Raw genomic sequence first — 21053 nt, 5'->3', positions numbered from 1 at the left:
GCCCAAGTCGCTTCAGCCTTTCCTCATAAGGAAGTTGTCCCATCCCCTTTATCATTTTCATCGCCCTTCTCTGTACCTTTTCTAATTCCACTATATCTTTTTTGAGATGTGGTGACCAGAATTGCACACAATATTCAAGGTGCGGTCACACCATGGAGCAATACAAAGGCATTATAATGTCCTCATTTTTGTTTTCCATTCCTTTCCTAATAATACCTAACACTGTATTTGCTTTCTTAGCCACCACCGCACACTGAGCAGAGGGTTCCAATGTATCATCAACAATGACACCTAGATCCCTTTCCTGGTCTGTGACTCCTAATGTGGAACTTTGCATTATGTAGCTATACTTTGGGTTCCTCTTTCCCACATGCATCACTTTGCACTTGCTTACATTAAACATCAGCTACCATTTGGATGCCCAGTCGCCTAGTCTCCCAGTCTCGTAAATCCTCTTGTAATTTTTCACAACCCTCTTGCAATTTAACAACTTTGAATAACTTCGTGTCGTCAGCAAATTTAATTACTTTACTAGTTACTCCCATCTCTAGATCATTTATAAATATGTTTAAAAGCAGCGGTCTCAGCACAGACACCTGGGCAGCCCAACTATCTACCCTTCTCCATTGAGAATACCGACCATTTAACCCTACTCTCTGTTTTCTATCGTTTAACCATTTTTAATCCACAATAGAACACTACCTCCTATCCCATGACTCTCCAATTTCCTCTGGAGTCTTTCATGAGGTACTTTGTCAAGTGCCTTTTGAAAATCCAGATACACAATATCGACTGGCTCTCCTTTAGCCCCTCTTGGTCCATCTCCTCTTATTCCTGCATCCTAGCGCTGTATCTCCTGTAAACAATTCTAGAGTCTGATCTAAAAGAGCACATACAGATTTGCAAACGCAAAATTGTGTGGAAAATAAATGGCCCATAGCATGCATAATTGTTTATGAATATGTACGTGCAATATTTGCCATTTTTTTCATATCAATAAAGAAGGGGGGTGGACCAGTGGTTCCAATGAAAATGACAGTATCCAGTAAACAAATCGTTAGTTTCGTTCTTGACAAGGTGGCTTGTGCTTCGCTTGCATACACTTTGGTGTTTTTGATAGCAGTATTATTTGTTTACTGGACATTGTGGCTCTTTTACTTAGGCGTACTGGCGTTTGTAGTGTGCGCTAAAAATAGGCGCGTGCTAAATGCTGAAGATGCCCATAGGAATGCATTGGTGTCTTCAGCGTGTAGCACGTGCCTATATTTAGCGTGCGCTAAAAACGCCAGTGCGCCTTAGCAAAAGACAGCCATTGTACTCCGCATTTTTTGGACTCATAATATTAATTAAAAGTATTTTGACTCCTGATGTGCATTGCGCTGAAACGCAGACTGCACAAGTCATTGTGATTTTACTGAATTTTAAGTCATTTTACCAAATTTTTTTCTTTGTTTTATAAATATCCTTCCTTGGAACCACTGCTCCACCCCCTTCTTTGTTGGTTGTGTTGTGTGCTTTTATGACTAGGGTTTTATTTTTCCCTTTCCTTTGGATTCCATTTTTTCATGCTTAATTTTACATTTAAAAAGCTTATCTCAATTATGCAAAATCACTAATGGATGAACAATCATGCCAGACAGCTCATCAGTGATTTCACCATCACAAAATTAAGCAACATGGCAGTTTTCCATATAATTACACTTCAAAAAAGTGTAGTTAAATATTTTCTGATAAAATCTACAATTTCATGCAAGCTATTGCAAACAAAATTCCTGCAAGTTAATTTGTATAACATTTAAATGAGTTGGCTGGGGGTAATTCTCTAAACAGTCTGGCTATATTCAGGCACTTCTTCTATAAAGAAAAGTAGGTTTCTATTTCCCTTATGGAATATTAGTGTAACAGGCAGTGGCGTTCCTAGGGGGGCGGACACCCGGGGCAGCGCCCCGCCCCCCCCCCCCCCCATGCAGCGAGGACCCCCCCCCGCGAAAGAGCCCCCCCCTGGGTGCATGCCGCTGGGGGGGGGTGCTGCAGCGCGCGCCTGCTGCGAGTTTACTAACTTTGCTCGTTCGCTGCAGCTCCCTCTGCCCCAGAACAGGAAGTAACCTGTTCCGGGGCAGAGGGAGCTGCAGCGAACAAGAGAAGTTAAACATAGTAAACATAGTAGATGACGGCAGAAAAAGACCTGCATGGTCCATCCAGTCTGCCCAAGAAGATAAATTCATATGTGCTACTTTTTTATTTGTACTGTCCTCTTCAGTGCACAGACCGTATAAGTCTGGCCAGCCCTATCCCCGCCTCCCAACCACCAACCCTGCCTCCCAACCACCAGCTCTGGCACAGACCCTATAAGTCTGCCCAGCACTATCCCCGCCTTCCAACTACCAGTCCCGCCTTCCACCACCAGCTCTGGCACAGACCGTATAAGTCTGCCCAGCACTATCCCTGCCTCCCACCACCGGCTCTGGCACAGACCGTATAAGTCTGCCCAGCACTAGCCCCGCCTCCCAAAGTTAGCAAACTCGGGCAGCAGGCGCACCCCGCGGCACTCCCCAGCGGCATGCACCCTGGGCGGACCGCCCCCACCGCCCCCCCCCCCCTTGGTACGCCACTGGTAACAGGTTAGAAAATATATGCAGCCCATTGTGTTTTCCTTCTATTGTAGGCAAAAAGAGCAAAAATTCTTGATTCTTTACAAGCGGCAAAACTAGGAGTAGAATTAGGTAAGGCTCTTCAGGCTGTCTGTAATTATTTGGATTTTAGGAAGAAGGTCAAAACTATACTGTTTTACAAATACATTTTAAGTTAATCTGTTAATAGAGGCTAAGTAGTAGTGTTGGTAAATGCTCCTTCTCACTATGTAGTTCCCAGAAAAGTTTTATGGCTCCTTGCTGTGTAATCCACTTAGAACTGAGTAGGTACAAGAGGAATAGAAATTCCAATGTTATGTTAGGAAAGGGATGGTGAATAAGACCGAAAATACTATAGTATCTCTGTATTGCTCCATGGTGCATCAGCACCTTGAGTATTACGTTCATTTCTGGTCACCATATATCAAAAAAGATATAGCAGAATTAGAAAAGGTTCAAAGAAGAGTGAACAAAATGATAAAGGGGGGATGGAACTCCACTCGTATGAGGAAAGACTAAAGAGGTTAGGGCTCTTCAGCTTGGAAAAGAGGCAGATGAGGTCTACAGAATCCTGAGTGGTGCATAACGTACACACCAATCAATTTTTTACTCATTCCAAAAGTACAAAGACTAGATGACACCCAAGGAAGTTACATGGAAATACTTTTAAAACAAATAGGAAGAAATATTTTTTTCACTCAATGAATAGTTAAGCTCTGGGAACTGTTTGCCAGAGGATGTGGTTAGCGTATCTGGGTTTAAAAAAGGTTTGGACAAGTTCCTGGAGGAAAAGTCCACAGTTTGCTATTAAGACAGAAATGGGGAAGCAGCTGCTTGCCCTAGGATTTGTAGCATGGAATGTTGCTACTAATTGGGTTTCTGCCAAGTACTTGTGACCAAGCTTGGTCACTGGAAACAGAATACTGAGCTAGATGGATCATTGGTCTGACCCAGTATGGCTACCCTTTATCCCTCCCCTCATGGTATGGCAGCTCAGTTCATTGATTAAAATTTGGATCATTCAATTCAAATTTTTAATTGTGCAATTAATCACATGATCCAAATGGGCACCATCTCTTCCTATTTCCCTCCCCTCCCTCCATGGGCAAATCTCTCTCCCTCTCATTCCCCCACATCAAAAGCATAGGTCACACTCATACACAACATACATACATCGCACCACCACCACACTCCCTACTTTCCTCTCTGCTAAGGTATTTCGCTATGTATGAGCTCTGGAATAGCATTAGTACAGTAACGCAACCTTTAAACATGCCAATAGAATCAGCATTAATCTTTGAGCCACGCCACATTTTATTAATCAGTAAGTTACTGCCATTAACCAAACTTTTTCAACACTGTAACTGTGGGTAACACAAAGTACACACTAACAGAACAAGTCACTCTTTTAAAAAAAATTCAGAATGATCGCACTACTAAATTTGATTACCCTTTAAACAACCTAATCAATCCCAATAAATTACCAAAAAATATTAGTGTGATCATTCTGAATTTTTTAAAATAGCAATTGGCTCTGTAGTGAAAACCGCCTGTTTAAGATGGGGGGAGGGGGTGTCAACTTCACATTTTGAGGGCACCCAGCCAGCCAGACCTTTCTTTTAAAAAGTTATTAGATTTTTTGCACCTGTCCACCTGACTGCTGGATGGGTCAGAAACAGTCTGCTGCAGGGGCTAAGTGGAAAAGAAACTATGCAAATAACCAGTTCACAGCAAGGGATAAGAGCAGGAAAAAAATGACAGTCACAGAGACAGACTCTATTGATTCGCTCAGGGTCAGAAATATATGCCCGATGGCACTCTGCAGATAGAGGATTTAAAATAGGCATTAGTAAAATAATAAAACTCACCTGTACTGTAGTCTGACTGTCTGATCTTCCTCCCAGCTCCATTTATCTCTGGTGCTCAGTGATCAGCCTGACATCCTCAGACTAGTGCTTGCTCACCACAAAGGCATTGATCACTGACTCACGCCTGCCACACATCGTACCTCCACTGCCGCTGCAAAATCCACAAAATGGCGCAGCTATGCTGCATGCTATTTAAGATGTGTGGCGGCAGTGTAAGGCGATGTAGCAGAAGATGAGACCAATCACAACACTCTTTAGAGTGAAGTCATGCTTGGAGGGCGGGAGCAGCGGTAGCCCTGCATGGAGTCAGTGGAAATCAAGGGAGTCATAGGCCTGGTTACTGAAAGGTGGCAGTCCATCAGACATTGGGAGGAGAAACTGGTGTAGGGAACATGGTGGGGCAATAAATACATTTGCTTCCATATCTGAAATTCAACTATATGCTTTGCTGGCTGTTACCATGGATTAACCCCACATTCATTACATTACCACATGTCCCCTTGATCATCATTCTCTAGGTTGCACCACTTCTTACCTCTCCTGGCACTCCAGAAGCCCCCCTGTCCTTTGCATGCTCCCTGCCTCTCACAGCTGCTGTAAAAACAGTGCTGTTTCTCATCCAGCCCAAAGCCTCTCTCTTTGTAACAGGAAGTTGGACAAAGCAGTGGGACCGGACCGGACGGGATCCACCCCAGGATATTGAGGGAGCTCAGAGAGGTTCTGACGGGTCCTCTTAAAGATTTGTTTAATAAATCCTTGCAGACGGGACAGGTTCCGTGGGATTGGAGAACGGCGGAGGTGGTCCCTCTTCACAAAAGTGGTGATAGGGAAAAAGCCAGAAACTACAGGCCGGTAAGCCTCACTTCGGTTATTGGAAAAGTAATGGAAGTGATGCTGAAGGAAAGGATAGTGAATTTCCTAGAAGCAAATAAGTTGCAAGATCCGAGACAACATGGTTTTACCAAAGGTAAATTGTGCCAAACGAATCTCATTGAATTCTTTGACTGGGTAACCGGAGAATTAAATCAAGGACGTGCTATGGACGTAATCTACTTAGATTTCAGCAAAGCTTTTGACATAGTTCCCCACAGGAGGCTCTTGAATAAACTAGACAGGCTAAAGATAGGACCTGAAGTGTTGAACTGGATTAGGAACTGGTTAACAGGCAGACGCCAGAGGGTGGTGGTAAATGGAGTTTGCTCAGAGGAGGGAAAGGTGAGTAGTGGAGTGCCTCAGGGATCGGTGCTGGGGCCGATTCTATTCAATATATTTGTGAGTGACATTGCCGAAGGGTTATAAGGTAAAGTTTGCCTTTTTGCGGATGACACCAAGATTTGCCACAGAGTGGACACCCCGGAGGGAGTGGAAAACATGAAAAAAGATCTGCGGAAGCTTGAAGAATGGTCTAACATTTGGCAATTAAAATTTAATGCGAAGAAATGCAAAGTGATGCATTTAGGGAGTAGAAATCCAAGGGAGACGTATGTGTTAGGCGGGGAGAGTCTGATAGGTACGGACGGGGAGAGGGATCTTGGGGTGATAGTATCTGAGGACCTGAAGGCGACGAAACAGTGTGACAAAGCGGTGGCCGTAGTTAGAAGATTGCTTGGCTGTATAGAGAGAGCAGCAGAAGAAAAGAGGTTTTAATACCCCTGTATAAGACGTTGGTGAGGCCCCACCTGGAGTATTGTGTTCAGTTTTGGAGGCCGTATCTCGCGAAGGATGTTAAAAAAATAGAAGCGGTGCAAAGAAAAGCTACGAGAATGGTATGGGATTTGCGTTACAAGACGTATGAGGAGAGACTAGTTGACCTGAACATGTATACCCTGGAGGAAAGGAGAAACAGGGGTGATATAATACAGACGTTCAAATATTTGAAAGGTATTAATCCGCAAACAAACCTTTTCCGGAGAGGGGAAGGCGGTAGAACTAGAGGACACAAAATAAGATTGAAGGGGGGCAGACTCAAGAAAAATGTCAGGAAATATTTCTTCACGGAGAGAGTAGTGGATGCTTGGAATGCCTTCCCGCAGGAGGTGGTGGAAATGAAAACGGTAATGGAATTCAAACATGCGTGGAATAAACATAAAGGAATCCTGTTCAGAAGGAATGGATCCTCAGGAACGTAGCCGAGATTGGGTGGTAGAGCCGGTGGTTGGGAGGCGGGACTGGTGGTTGGGAGGCGGGGATAGTGCTGGGCAGACTAATACGGTCTGTGCCAGAGCCGGTGGTGGGAGGCGGGACTGGTGGTTGGGAGGCGGGGATAGTGCTGGGCAGACTTATACGGTCTGTGCCAGAGCTGGTGGTGGGAGGTGGGGCTGGTGGTGAGGAGGCAGGGATAGTGCTGGGCAGACTTATATGGTCTGTGCCAGAGCCAGTGCTGGGAGGCGGGGCTGGTGGTTGGGAGGCGGGGATAGTGCTGGGCAGACTTATACGATCTGTGCCCTGAAGAAGACAGGTACAAATCAAGGTAGGGTATACACAAAAAGTAGCACATATGAGTTTATCTTGTTGGGCAGACTGGATGGACAGTGCAGGTCTTTTTCTGCCGTCATCTACTATGTTACTATGTAGTTAAACTCTGGAATTCATTGCTAGAGAATGTGGTAAAAGAAGTTGGCTTAGATTCAAGTTTATTTAGAACTTTCTATCCTTCTGATCAAGTAAATGTCTGAGTGGTATGCAATCTAAAATAGAAAGGGAGAGATGAAGGGGAAAATGACTTCAGAGCTAGGGAAGAAGGTGAAAGCATGTGGGGGTTATATGCCCTCCCCCCACCAAGGAACCTATCAGTTCTTTATCCTAGAGTCCCCTGAAGAGGTCAAGTGAAATAAAGTACATACACAATATATATAGAAAAATGCGAAGCAAATTCCTGAGTCTCCTGAACTGCAGAGATTCTACAGGACTGGCTCAGATACACTTCAGTCCTCTTCTTTTTATTGGGAAGCAATCGATGCCACATCATCATTAGATTCAGGAACCAATCACATGTTATCTGCATCATATGGAAGACATTTCTCATTAATCATTACCTTTCTTATGAAAGTTCAGCAGAATCATGGAAAATTATTGTTTTGTTTTTAATTTTAAGATTTTACAATAATTTCAAGATACTTCTTGATTTAGTAAAGATGATTTACAAAAATGAAAGAAGAATTAATAATAATAATTCTATACATTTTCCATCTTATATTGACAGGCAACATGTCATAAACAAAATGAAAAAGGAATCAAGTAATTATACCAGTAATTTACAATATAAAATGTAGAAATTTCCATATTATTCATCTATAGTCCACAACATAAGAGACCTGTCACAACATCCAAGGAATACCTAAAGTAAATTATTTCCTTAGGAAACTAGGGATAAAGGAGGGGATTATAGGAATTTCTAACTATTTCACGGGGTAGATGTAACAATTGGTCTTGACTGTTCTGAAGGTAAGGCTATTTTAGAGTCCAAAAAAGAGTTAAATTGTTTGGGATCAAAAAAGACATATTTAACAGAATTCAATTTTACTACACATTTACACGGAAAATTTAACCAGAAAAGTGCGCCCAATTGATAAACCTTAGGGCGTAATTTAAGAAATTCTTTACGCCTTCTTTGGGTTGCTTTAGAAACATCCAGAAACATTCTTATCTTATAGTTCATAAAGAGCTGCTCTCTATGGAAGAAAAACTGTTTAAGAATCCAATCTCTATCCGGTTGTAGTACAAAAGAAACTATTAAAGTCATTGGTATTAAGCCTAAATTGTCATCTTCTAAAGTTTGTGTTAGATTCAAATCCAAAATATCAAATGGTATTTCAGTTCTTTAACCCTCCAGTTCTTCCTTCTCCTTTTTTTTTTATATGGTAGTAGTAAATTTTTGATATTGGAGGGTATGCTTTCTCTGGTATCTTCAGAACTTCACTCAAGTATTTTTTAAAAGTTATTGCTGGAGCTATTGAGGACTGTTTTGGAAAATTTATCAGTCTTAATGTATTAGACCGCTGAGCATTCTCCAAAGTTTCTATTTTATTCTGAAGATATGAATTTTCTTTAATTAAATTGGCTTGTACCTGTTGAAGATTTTGTATTTCTTTCACATTATTCTCCATTGATTTATCCAAAGTTTGTACCTTTGTTTCTAGTATTGGTATTTTATTTAATGGAATCTGAGATTGATCACATAATGAGGACATTTTTTGCGATAGTGAAGTTTCCATTCTCTTTAGGACTTCCCAGATGGCTTCCAGGGTAATATTATCTGGGTTTTCCCCCAAAACAAACTTACTTGGTAAATCTGCATGTACAGTTTCCTCTATTGGTCCTGCTTCCTTCATCAGCTGGTTCTCAGTCAAAGCTTCTCCTTCCCTTAATTCCAGCACTACATGTGCGGTTGGCATCGGTAGACTTCCATCTGGGTTGGGTCCTGTGCCGGGAGGCCCCATTGCCTCTTGGGAACTTGGGGTTTCCCGGTCGCTCCTCGGCATGTCTGCCGGCATGGGAGGACCACTGTTCGGGGCTTAATGTTGTTTCTATCTCTAGACAGGGAGGCGGCTCACCTCTCCCCACACTCTCCGTCAACAGAGCTCCTGCACCCGACACCGTTCCCGGACAAAAGAAGTGCTCCAAAGTACCAAGTACCGGCGAAGCAGAAACCGCAGGTCTGGTTCTCTGCCTTCCCCTCCTTCTACGCATTATACAAAGAAACAGATAAACTTTTTCCAAGGAAATTTAAGTAAGTGGTTCGGAGCATCTCCTCAACACTCCCTCCCCGTCGCCATCTTGCCTCTCTCTCCCCGGAAAATTATTGTAATATCAGAATATGTCAGCAGTTGTCCAACCAGCATATTAGTAACATATTTTATCTATATTTTTATCTTTGTAATTCACGTGAAGTGTCTGGTCAGGTAACAGATCTCGTCACTTAATGCTGACAAAGCTATGATTTCCCAAAAGCAAGCAATAATTCATAGACATGGCCTAGTTCCGTGTTCTTTATCATTCTGCTAGCCTCATCTGTTGATTTAGAAATATGTGTCATGTCTAGCATCTATTTCAAGTTATTGCAACATTAGCTCAATTCCCAGTAAATTATTATTATTTTAGTTGCTGTAGGCAGAATCATCTAGCTGCAAGCTTTTTGTCTCCCCTGATTTATTTGTTACATGAAATTCCTGGGCAGCTCCTCATAATCAGGGCTTTTTTTGAGGGGGTACTTGGGGGTACTGAGTACCGGCACCTTTTCCATTGTCTGCTAAAATTGACCCATGGATCCCAAGTTTTAATGAAATAGCTCAGGCTCTACACACCAATTCTGCCTTGTCATAGATTATGTGACTGGTTGCAGGGGGCCTGGCTATAGTGGGGTGGGTCACTCAGTGATCACCCCAACCCTGAAGGGCAGCCTAGCATTTGAGTACCGGCACCTTTTTGCTAGAAAAAACGCACTGCTCATAATCATTTTCAACCCAGACCTGGGGGTCTCTATTCTCATTCTCAGACAGATTTTCCAGACCATCAAAGGAAAGTACAATTTCAGTAGTAGAGAGGGGGGAGGGAAATACATAGGGACAGCTGTGTAGTCCGGATTCACAGCAATGTTAAAAAAGATTTAAACCATTTCCTAAAAGAAAAGTCCATAAGCCATTATTAAGATGGGCTTGGGAAAATCCACTGCTTATTCCTGGGAAAAGCAGCATAAAATTAGTTTTATTCTTTTGAGTTTTTGCCAGGTACTTGAACCTGAATTGGCCACTGTTGGAAACAGGATACTGGGCTTGATGGACCTTCAGTCTATCCCAGTATGGTAGTGCTTATGTTCTTATGTTTTATGTTGCATTTTCCTTCATGCAAGAGAATTCAAGAGAATGTGTGAAATTTCTTTTTAGAAACATAAAAATATGATGGCAGACAAAGGCCAAATAGCTCATCTAGTCTGGCCATCCACAGCATCCCACCATCTTCTCTTCTCCTTAAGTGATCCCCACATGTCTGTCCCTCGCTTTCTTGAATTCAGATACAGTCTTTGCCTCTACCACCACCAGCAGGAAGCTATTCCATGCATCCACCACCCTTTCCATAAAAAAGTATTTCCTTAGATTACTCTTAACTTCATCATATGCCCTCTCATTCCAGAGTTTTCCTTCATTTGAAAAAGGCTCACCTCCTATACAATAACACTACAGAAGTATTTCAACATCTGTATCATATCCCCTCTCTCCTGCCTTTCTTCCAGAGTATACATATTGAGGGCTATAAGTCTGTCCCTATACACTTTATGATGAAGACCACTGACCACTCCATCCAGTTTATATCTTTCTGCAGGTGCGGTCTCCAGAATTGCACCCAGAATTCTAAATGGGGCCTCACCAGAGACTTCTATAATGGCACTATCACTTCTTTTTGCCTGCTGGCCATTCCTCTCCCTACGCACCCAAGCTTATCGGGCCACCCAGTATTGGAATATGATTCCAATATGTTAAACAATTCCCTACATATGCATTGTTTTGTAAACTTCTGAAATAATTTTTTCTGAAATATTTAAAGTAGGTATTAGGAAGACCCTACTGTCTGCAATATATGTATTTCTGAATTTTTATTCTATTACTGTATATTTTTATCTGATTGCATCTTAGATTTTGATCCCTTGCTTTTGTTAGCCATATTGCACCATATTTTCGGAATTAGGCGGTTTATAAGTGCTATGATTGTGATTGTGTGACTGTGAGTATTTGCACACATGTACACCTTTGTCAGAGCAAATACATTTACATGAGAGAATTTGTGTGTTACTGGGAGTCACGTACTAGCCTATATTATAAAGGATGCAGGCATTTATTTTGCCTTTAAAATAGGTTAAAAAGAGATGCCTTAGCATTTCATATGGACTCCCTGTTATATAATTAACACCATACTCTGTGTATGTGTGTGTGTATAGATAGATAGATAGATAATAGATAGATAGATATTAACAAAAAAATGTTTTTAAAGAAATATCACATTCTTCCTCTCCTAAACCTGGCAGAGTGATACTTAATAATGATAGCACAGCCCATCACAGCTGTAAATCATCTTAGTTTTATGAAATTTGCCAAAAGCTTAACTACTAACCACAAAGTCTCACAGGCATTTTTCCCCTTAATTCCTTACTCTAGCATTCATGCAGGTACTTGTCCAGGTAAAATCCTCTTTACCCTTCACTGCCTGTCTCTACAAGTGATCATTTTCTGGGGTGTGGCGTTTTTTGGTTTTTTTTTTTTTTAAGTTTCACAAAATACATCTCTAAGGAAGGATAAGGCAATGAATAGATTCATACATAAATATGAAAACAAAAGGAAACAAGAAAAATAACAACTCTATAGTCCATGTCAAGAGGAGGCTAAAAGGGGCACGTTCAAAAAAAGTCTAAGTCCTAAAAGAAATTGCCATCTCACAGCCACAATCAAACAGGAAAAACATCTAGATTTCCTGTTTGTTTATGGCTGCAAGATAAGATGTCTTTGCACTGAAAATGTCCAAAATGAATAGCCATTTTCTAAAGTGTAATGTTCAACTTTTACACCACAAAAACCAGAGCCATGAACCAGAGGCGTAGCCAGGTTTTGATCTCAGGGAGAGCAGACTTTTATAAAATAGGTCGGTTGGTATCAGCTAGACAACAGTGTCTGTGTTATTGCTCAGGGGCTATAGCAGGCACTGATTAATACAGGCTGTCTCTGTTGCATCCTGCCTACAAGGAAACAGTAAGTTACATCAGGAGGCAGGACACAGAAGAGCAGACTGGCCAGAACAGGCAACCTGTCTTCTTAACTACAAAGTAAAAATATTCAAATCATGACCATCACCTCAGGAATAGCACACACATTCCTTCCACTGCTAGACACCTTGTTTAAATCAAATGGGCTTTTGTTTGTGTGGTGACTCTACAGGATGTGAAGAACACTAGTCTTGAGCTTTATTATTTTGGGTGACAAAGGCCACCAAAGGTGAGCCTTGCCCCACAGCCTACTTTCAAATAGGTCTAGACACTGTGAAGTAACACAAACCCCTGCAAAAAGACACCCAAAACCTATACTGAAAACTTACCACACCATAACAGCCCTAACCTACGTATGAAAAGATAGTGCTATAAATATTACAGTGGGACCTAGAGAAGTATTTCCCTAGGTGGTCCTGGAGCACCCTCTTGCCATTCAGGTTTTCAGGCTATCCACAATGAATCTGCATGAAAAAGATTTGCCTGTAATGGAGGCAGTATATGCAAATCAATGTCATGCATATTTATTGTGGATAGCCTGAAAACCTGACTGGCAAGGGGGTACTCTAGAACCAATTTGGGAAACACTGCCCTAGAACACAAAACCTACCACCCCATAACAGCCCTAACCCACCTATGAAAAGACAGTGCTATATATTTTACACTGGGTTCTGGAGCACCAATATACCTACTATTGGGAAACTGGAACAAGCAGTACTGTTACACATTCCTACACAGACACTACATGCTAGCAGAATCCTTCACCTTAGTCACACATGCAGAACGTGGACAGACCCTCATCTATATAACATAAGAGTAGCCATGCTGGGTCAGACCAATGGTCCATCTAGCCCAATATCCTGTTTCCAACCCAGGTCACAAGCACCTGGCAGAAACCCAAATTGTGACAACATTCCATGCTACCAATCTAATACAGAATAGAGAGCAACAACAACAAAAATTGAAATAGAGACCCCCCCCCCCCCCTCCTCTCTGCCCAAGGAAGCCAGACTCTATAAACAGTGTGATACTGGTAAAAAAGAAATAGAAATGCATTTTATCCTGTACTTTGCAAGATAAAAATAGAAAAAAATGTACCTTTTAGAAAGCAGGTACATCTCAGACCTTACAAAGTATTAAATAAAAATAATTTTCTTCTACCTTTGTTGTCTGGGAATTTGGCTGGTCCCAGTCTTTTTTTCCATGTTCCATGAGTCAGCCATACAAATTCTTTTCCAGGTTGGCCTTTCCATTTCTTCTCTCACCTCTTGTCTTCTTCCTTTCCTTCTCTACATCTGTTGGCACTGATCTTTCGTTTTATGTCCCCACTATGAAATAGCTGTGCATAGAGCTGCCAAGTGATCGAGCTCCAGAAGGGAGATTTTTCAACCAGTCCTAGTGTGAACTGACATTCCCAATCATGTGTGATTTGCAGTCCCTGATTCTACCCATCAAAATCTGTGCTGCAGTACATTCAAAATGACTTAAGAAAATGCACTCAGACCCCTGCAGGGTTGCTAATTTGAAGACATCGGAGATGTGCATTTTTAAATACTGTCATATTCCTAAAATCAAATTCAAAATAAAATACCTTTTTCTACTGTTTGAACAATTTATTTTCTCATTTGCTTTGGTCCCACTGTCCCTTTTCTATTTTTCTCCGTTTCTTCTGCCTTTACAGGGTCTCTTGCCCACCTGACATTTTTCTATCTCCAAGTGCATCATCCTTCTTTCCTCTGCACCACTATTTGTCCTGTCTAGTATCTCCCTTCTGTGTCCCTTGTCCCTATCCTATCCCCAAGTTCAGCATCTGCCCTTTCTGTGTCCCCATCTCCCCCATTTTTCAGCACAAGCTTACCTGGTCTCCTCATCTCCCCCTTTTCTAATATCTGCCCTCCTGGTGTCTCCGTCTCTCCCTTCTTCTAACATTGCCCTGTGTCCCCATCTTCCCCCTTTTTCCAGCATTACCTCTTTCTCCCCATCTCACCCCTTTTTCACCCTTCTCCCCATATTCCCATTCCCCCCTTCCTCTTTGTGTCCCTATATCCTCCTCCCCATTCCAGTAGTGCCCTCTCTGTGTCCCTATCTCCTTACCCCCCTTTCTAGTAGTGCCCCTGTGTCCCTATCAGTGAACCGTGAAGAAAAATGAGCTCAACCTGTAGAGTTTATAATTGCGGTTTCTATAATAATTTTTGAAGCTGTTTTAGTGATATTCGATTGTTATTTCTTTTCTCCTCCAGCTTTTAAGGCACTGCCTATCCAACTGAAACTGCTTTAGACTTGTTACAGATGTACCAACAATAAAAAATTACAAGTTGGATGCAGTAGCTCATAAGTTTGCTTGCTGTGTTTCGAGTGAACAGCAATGATAACTGCCCGGGGGAGTACAAACAGATTAACCAAATTGGCTTCCCTACTTACAACGGACTAGACAGGCTGAGTTCTACTCCTGTCTAATAAACCTTCTTGGGCAGCTTTCTCCCTTCTCCAGCCCCCCCCCCCCCCCTCCTCCTCTTCCTCCCCAAGTCTTACATGTTTCGTCCGTGGTGATTTTCACTGCCCTCCTGCGCGAGTCTTGCACCTACTCCAAGTCCTGTTTCTTCTGCCCGCTCTCTCCCATCCGTGTGGTCGCTCATTTTTAAAGCCCCGAGGCGTTCTCCCTTCGTCACCGGCGATTCACATAGCCAGCCTTCTACCAGCATCGGAGCCTCTCCTCAGGCGCGTCCCACCTCTGCAGAAGACAGGAAGTTGCATCAGAGGAGGCGGGACACGCCTGAGGAGAGGCTCCGACGCTGGTAGAAGGCTGGCTATGTGAATCACCAGTGTCAAAGGGAGAACGCCTTGGGGCTTTAAAAATGAGTGACCACATGGATGGGAGAGAGCGGGCAGAAGAGACAGGACTCGGAGTAGGTGCAAGACTTGCGCGGGAGGGGGAGGAGGCAGAGAAAGCTATTGGCACTGCAGGCATTTGGCGCTTAGGTGCCATATCTTCTAAAAATCTGTTTGGGGGAGCAACGGCTCCCCCTACGCCCCACCTATCTACGCCACTGCCATGAACATCTGTCTGGCATCCTTTTCTAAAATATGGACACAGAGATATCCCTGCAGAACAGAGTGGTTAGTGCAGTGGCCTGTAAACCAAAGGACATAGGTTCAAACCGCATTGTAACTTTTTTTTGTAAATGTGATCCCTCCTTGACCTGACAAATACCTACAATACCTGAATGTACATTTCAGTAGCCTTCAGGCTTGCTTGTGTCTTATATATTTTGGTACAGTAGCTATTTTTCTGTATCTGGAAGGCTCAGAATAATTAAACCAACCTAATAAGAGGAGTTTGATTTATATGTATAAAGTTAGTTTGAAGGTGTCCCTTTAAACTGATGGAAAAGAATTCCAACCTATGCAAAGCATATATATCACAAATGGAACCTCAAACCTCCTAACAAGGGACAATACTTACATATTCACAACACCTTGTATAAACAGGAGTAGGTTAATATCATAGGTTCCTACTAAGAAGGAAAAAGAGAAAAAAACCCAGACGCAAAAACTCATACTACATGAGAAAAACGAATGGGATGAAAAACTCTCTTTCCCTCTTGTAAATAACAATTAAACGAACACCAAAAACCAAACTAACCCAAACTGACCCCAGCCCAAAAGAAGGCTACCTAAAAGGAGCCCCCCCGGGAGGAAAAAGTACCCTAAAGTTTAACAAAGAAACTGAAATAGCAAGGGCAAACACTTACATACCCACTCTTGCCTAGTAAAGCATACAACAAGCATGCCAAATGCAATGGCTAAAAGGTTACTTAGCTTAATCCAAGCAGGGCAGCTTCACCATGTCCTTTGTTGCTATCTTTGCTAGAAATGCTGGCAGTCAAAAATTCCCCCCAAGGACTCCGGAGCCTTGTAAAAATTCTTCAACCGACGAAAAAACAACAAGAGCGCCTTGTTTCACCAACCTCATGGCTGCTTCAGGAAGGGCGCTTCAAATCCATCTGGTAATGAAAAACCAAAACGACGCTGGAAACTGAGACTCTGTCGTATGGATACAAAAGATGGTGCAGGAGCAGGAACTCCGGATCAAATTACGTTTTTTAAATCTTGTAGTAACGTCATGACGTCATTACATCATAGCGTCATTGCGTATCCAATCACAATGACCAAAAAGCGAAGGAAACCACACCTCCAATACTGCACCTCATTAATAGTAAACATTCCACTCAATATTTCTGTTCAATCCTTGAGGTGCAACTGTTTTAAGTAAATAGATCCAGTGTTGTTCCTTACGCCATAAAATTGTTTTAAAATCCCCCCCTCTCTTACCCATAAACACTTGATCAATAATCATGCATTGCAACTGATTAAACTGATGTTGAGCCTGTTTACAATGGCAAGTCATAGGTGCTTCCAACTTGGCATTGGTAATACAATGCCGATGTTCTATAACCCTTGTTTTAAACTGACGAGTAGTGTGACCTATATAAAGCAAATTACACGGACACCGAAAAAGATAAACCACATTCTTTGATTCACATGTGGTTCTGTGTTTCAATTTGTAAGTCTTGCCATCCGTGGACTTAAACTTCGAACATTCCACTGTTATAGAACAGATAGAACAGTGTCCACATTTCAGTGACCACACATCTGCCACACTGAGTTGATCCTGTAGATTTTGGTTCCGAGCAAAAGAAAGCATGAGATGATGATCCTGAAATGCTTCCTGAGTGAGCATGACCTTCCAATGCTTTCTTAGAATTGCAGAGTATTGTCCCTTGTTAGGAGGTTTGAGGTTCCATTTGTGATATATATGCTTTGCATAGGTTGGAATTCTTTTCCATCAGTTTAAAGGGACACCTTCAAACTAACTTTATACATATAAATCAAACTCCTCTTATTAGGTTGGAGCAAGAGACTTGAACCTGGGTCCCTTGGTTCACAGTACACTGCACTAACCATTGGGCTACTCCTGTAACCTGCTTTGGGCTTACTGCTAAGTTAGAATGGCCATAATACCTGCACCTGACAGTCTGGTTTTCCTTGCCAGTTCCTCTTTCAAGGGAGAGGGAAGGGGACAGCAACCACTGGGAGATTAAGGAGGGGTCATGCCTTAGTTCCTCCAATGATCAGCTGCTCAATTAAAGCAACTTTTTAAAAAATTTAGGCATGACTGAAAAAGAGCTAGATAAAAATGCCCATTTTAGACATGGATGTTCTGCCCATTCAAAAATGGCTGCTGGATGTTTTACTTGTGGGCCCTCTCTAGTCTCACCCAAAACACACCCACAACAGGCAGGGATAGTGCTGGGCAGACTTATACGGTCTGTGCCCTGAAAATGACAGATACAAATCAAGGTAAGGTATACACAAACAGTAGCACATATGAGTTTATCTTGTTGGGCAGACTGGATGGACTGTGCAGGTCTTTTTCTGCCGTCATCTACTATGTTATTATGTTACTATGTAACACCCTCCCTTGCTATTGGGCAAACTGCAGTGTGAAACATACAAATTCTGACTTCCCAAAGTCAAGATTTGGTCGTTTTTAGCAGAAGACTTTTTTAGGCATTGAAAACATCCATCTGCTTTGAAAATGAGCATCTAAGGGGCATAGTTATCAATGTGGGCTACCATTAAGATGGCTTGTTTTGCCACAAGTCATGCTATTTTAGCACAGGGTCTTATTGCACAAAATAGATTCTGTGCTAAAATAGCACGACTTGTGGTATAATAACCTGTCTTAAGCCCACATTGATAACTTCCCCCTTAAAGCTCATAATCAAAAATAAATCATAAAGACCCACTGGTCATAACTACCACCTGATTATATCTACTAATCACCAATAACTCCATCCCCAGGCAATCATTTAATGTCCATATGGATCAAAGCCTAGCTCTAGCTGCTATCATATACATCAGTGATTCTCAACCCCACTCCTTAGAGATCGTCTGGAGAGTTGGGTTTCCGGGATTTCCACAAGGAATATACATGAGATATATTTGCAGGCACTGGATATCCCAGAAACCTAACTGGCCAGGCAGTGCTCCAGGACAGGATTGCGAACAACTGATATAAATCTTTACAGGATTGCTTAAAGTGAATATCACTGAGATAAAGCTTTGACATGACCTACTGTCTGTCTTTCTCTGTTTTGAACAGCTAATACACCAGACCACTATTTAGATCAATTGGATGATGTTATGGAGTTTATCCAAACCACCATAAAAAGAATAAGGAGGTCATCAGACCGACAGACTCCAGTTCTTTCTAAACGACAGAGAAATCGACAAATTGCAGCAGCAGCAAACACAGAGAACTCCAGTAGAAAGATGAGCAAGGACAAGAGACGCAAGAATCGTAATTGTGTCTTAAGAGAAATACATTTAAATGTGACTGATTTGGACCTGGGATATGAAACCAAAGAGGAGCTCATCTTTCGGTACTGTAGTGGATCCTGTAATACACCAGAGACCACTTATGACCAAATTCTTAAAAACCTAGTCAGGAACAAAAAGTTGGTCAATGACAAAGTGAAACAGGCTTGTTGCAGACCCATTGCTTTTGATGACGCTCTGTCATTTTTGGATGATAGGTTAGTTTATCATACGCTGAAACAACATTCCGCTAAGAAATGTGGATGCATCTGACTTGTTGATATTTCTACAGTATGCTTTGCATTCCTGTGATAATGCAAATGGAGGGAGCAAAGATTCCTAGGAAGGGTTTGCAGAAAATGGAGAAGAGGACCAAGGATGATGGAATCTACAGTGAATACGGAAGCCTGCAGGAGCAATAGGCCAGCAACACAAACCTGCATGGGAGCCACTCAGAAAACTGAGGCTTTCGGATAAGGTTGGAGCTCCTTCATGGATGGATGGATGAATGGATGTGCTATCACCACTTGAGTGGGCATGATTCACCAGAAGAGATGGTTGGATCTGTGAAAGAATGGGCTTAAAAGCACAACCAGCTTTGTCTCATGCACTGGTATTTATTTCTTCAGTTTTTACATTATTAGCAGTGAGAGGGAGCAGTCTCTATAGTTTGGGCTTTATTGACGGTTATTTATTGATCTTTCCTTATCAAACATGTTCCTCCAAAACAATATACCAAAGGTACAACCTTTTGGTTTCACATACACACATTTATTTTTCTAAGAATGAATTGCCTTTTACATTTCATATCCCTGCTCTTCTCTAATTAGACTCAGAATGGCTAATAAGTTTTAATGATTCTACTACTACTACTAACATACGCAGTGCCATACACATTATTTTGAGGTACTTTCTCTGTCCCTAGAGGGCTCACAATCTAAGTTTTTGTACCTGGGGCAATGGAAGGTTAGGTGACTTGCCTAAGGTCACAGGGAGCTGCAGTGGGAATTGAACCCAGGTCACCAGGATTAAAGGCCGTGCATTAACTATTAGGCTACTCCTCCACACCATACAAAACAAAAAGTAGAACCTGCAGCCATTTCATCCTGTAGATTGGAAACTTGGAGGACATTTTGTACAACAATTAAGGGACATTACCTTCCCTGCTACTCTCAGCAGCAAGTTGTGTTTTTAAGCATTGATTAGTGGGAGTGATGAGGAGACATCAAGCCCACCAAAACAGCAGAAAGTGTTTCTCTTGGTTTACAAAGGACTCATTTCTCTTACATAACAGTACATTGAAGATTGGTCCCCCCAGACCAAAACAGACTTGCTCGATGCCATGCATCCATTCAGATATCTAAGTATATAAGAGATATTTATTGAGAATTAAGTTATTGTTATTTATTATAGTCCAGTTATGAAAGTCTCTTTATTTATTAAAAGTTTCTTTTCAGAAGGTGCCAAAGTGGAACATGCTTGCAAGACATGGTTAAAATGGGAACAAATATCCGATTATCAATCTTTATGGCAGCAAAAAAAAAATCACTTACTTTACCTTTTTAATAAAACCCTGGTTCAATTTTCACATATGGTTCCAGCTCTGAGCCCTGTTCATGCAGCATTTTTACCAGTTTTGCACATTGCAAAACGTCCTGCTGAATAAGGACACTATGTTAGAAAATCTGCTATTCATTTTAATCATATTTACATTTGCAAACCATTATCTTTATCACAGACCTCTTATTACTACCATAAACAATGCGTGGATAAATTTTAGTCCTGTATCTTACTCATTGCCAGAAAAAAACACTGGGATAAAACTGTGTTTTTCCATGGCAGTCATTTTTAACCCTGCACAAGTATTCAGGAAAAATAATTGCATCTTGCGTGTACTTTTTTCTTTTCTATGTGCACAATGGACAGGGTTCACAAATATCCGAGTCTTGGATTTAATTCAGTCCTGGGATAGTACATTAAAATTATGGGAAATGGCCAAAGATTCATTTAATTCATCAAAGTATTTCATGATCCACTTGGCACTAGTCCATTAAGAAAAATTCTGCATTTCTGATTTGGCTAGTGTTTCCTTAGGAAGAGAGAACTGTACCCAGAAAACAAACCAGCCGCTATCACATTTTTAAAAATGCTATTTTACTCTCTAATGCTGGCAAGTCACTTAGGGGTCCTTTTACAAAGCCATGGTAAAAGTAGCCTGTGGTAGTGTGGGCTCATCTTTGAGGCGTGCGCTGGGCCATTTTTTTTACCACGGCTGGGAAAAAGGCTATTTTTTTTTTAATGGGCTGGAAAATGGGCCTGCGCCAATATCAAAACTAACATGCGCCTAATTACGGCCTGAGCCCTTACCGCCACCCATTGACCTAGCGGTAAGGGCTCAGGCCGTAATTAGGCGCATGTTAGTTT

The 21053-nt window shown here is 41.8% G+C and overlaps 1 protein-coding gene across 1 annotated transcript in view; it reads left to right on the top strand.

The window, feature by feature from the left end:
• Positions 1-19595, top strand: part of GDNF (glial cell derived neurotrophic factor) — a 31451-nt gene extending 11856 nt beyond the window's left edge. The window contains exon 3 of the mRNA XM_030192166.1: positions 18415-19595. Within this exon, the coding sequence (XP_030048026.1) occupies positions 18415-18902 (488 nt within the window). The 3' untranslated portion in view covers positions 18903-19595. The remainder of the gene's footprint in view (positions 1-18414) is intronic.
• The last annotated feature ends 1458 nt before the right edge of the window (positions 19596-21053 follow it).

The sequence above is a fragment of the Microcaecilia unicolor genome, chromosome 2 (assembly GCF_901765095.1).
Source record: "Microcaecilia unicolor chromosome 2, aMicUni1.1, whole genome shotgun sequence".
In the NCBI taxonomy this organism is placed as follows: domain Eukaryota; kingdom Metazoa; phylum Chordata; class Amphibia; order Gymnophiona; family Siphonopidae; genus Microcaecilia; species Microcaecilia unicolor.
The sequence above is the reverse complement of the archived record's forward strand: the minus strand, read 5'-3'. Positions and strand labels throughout refer to the sequence as shown.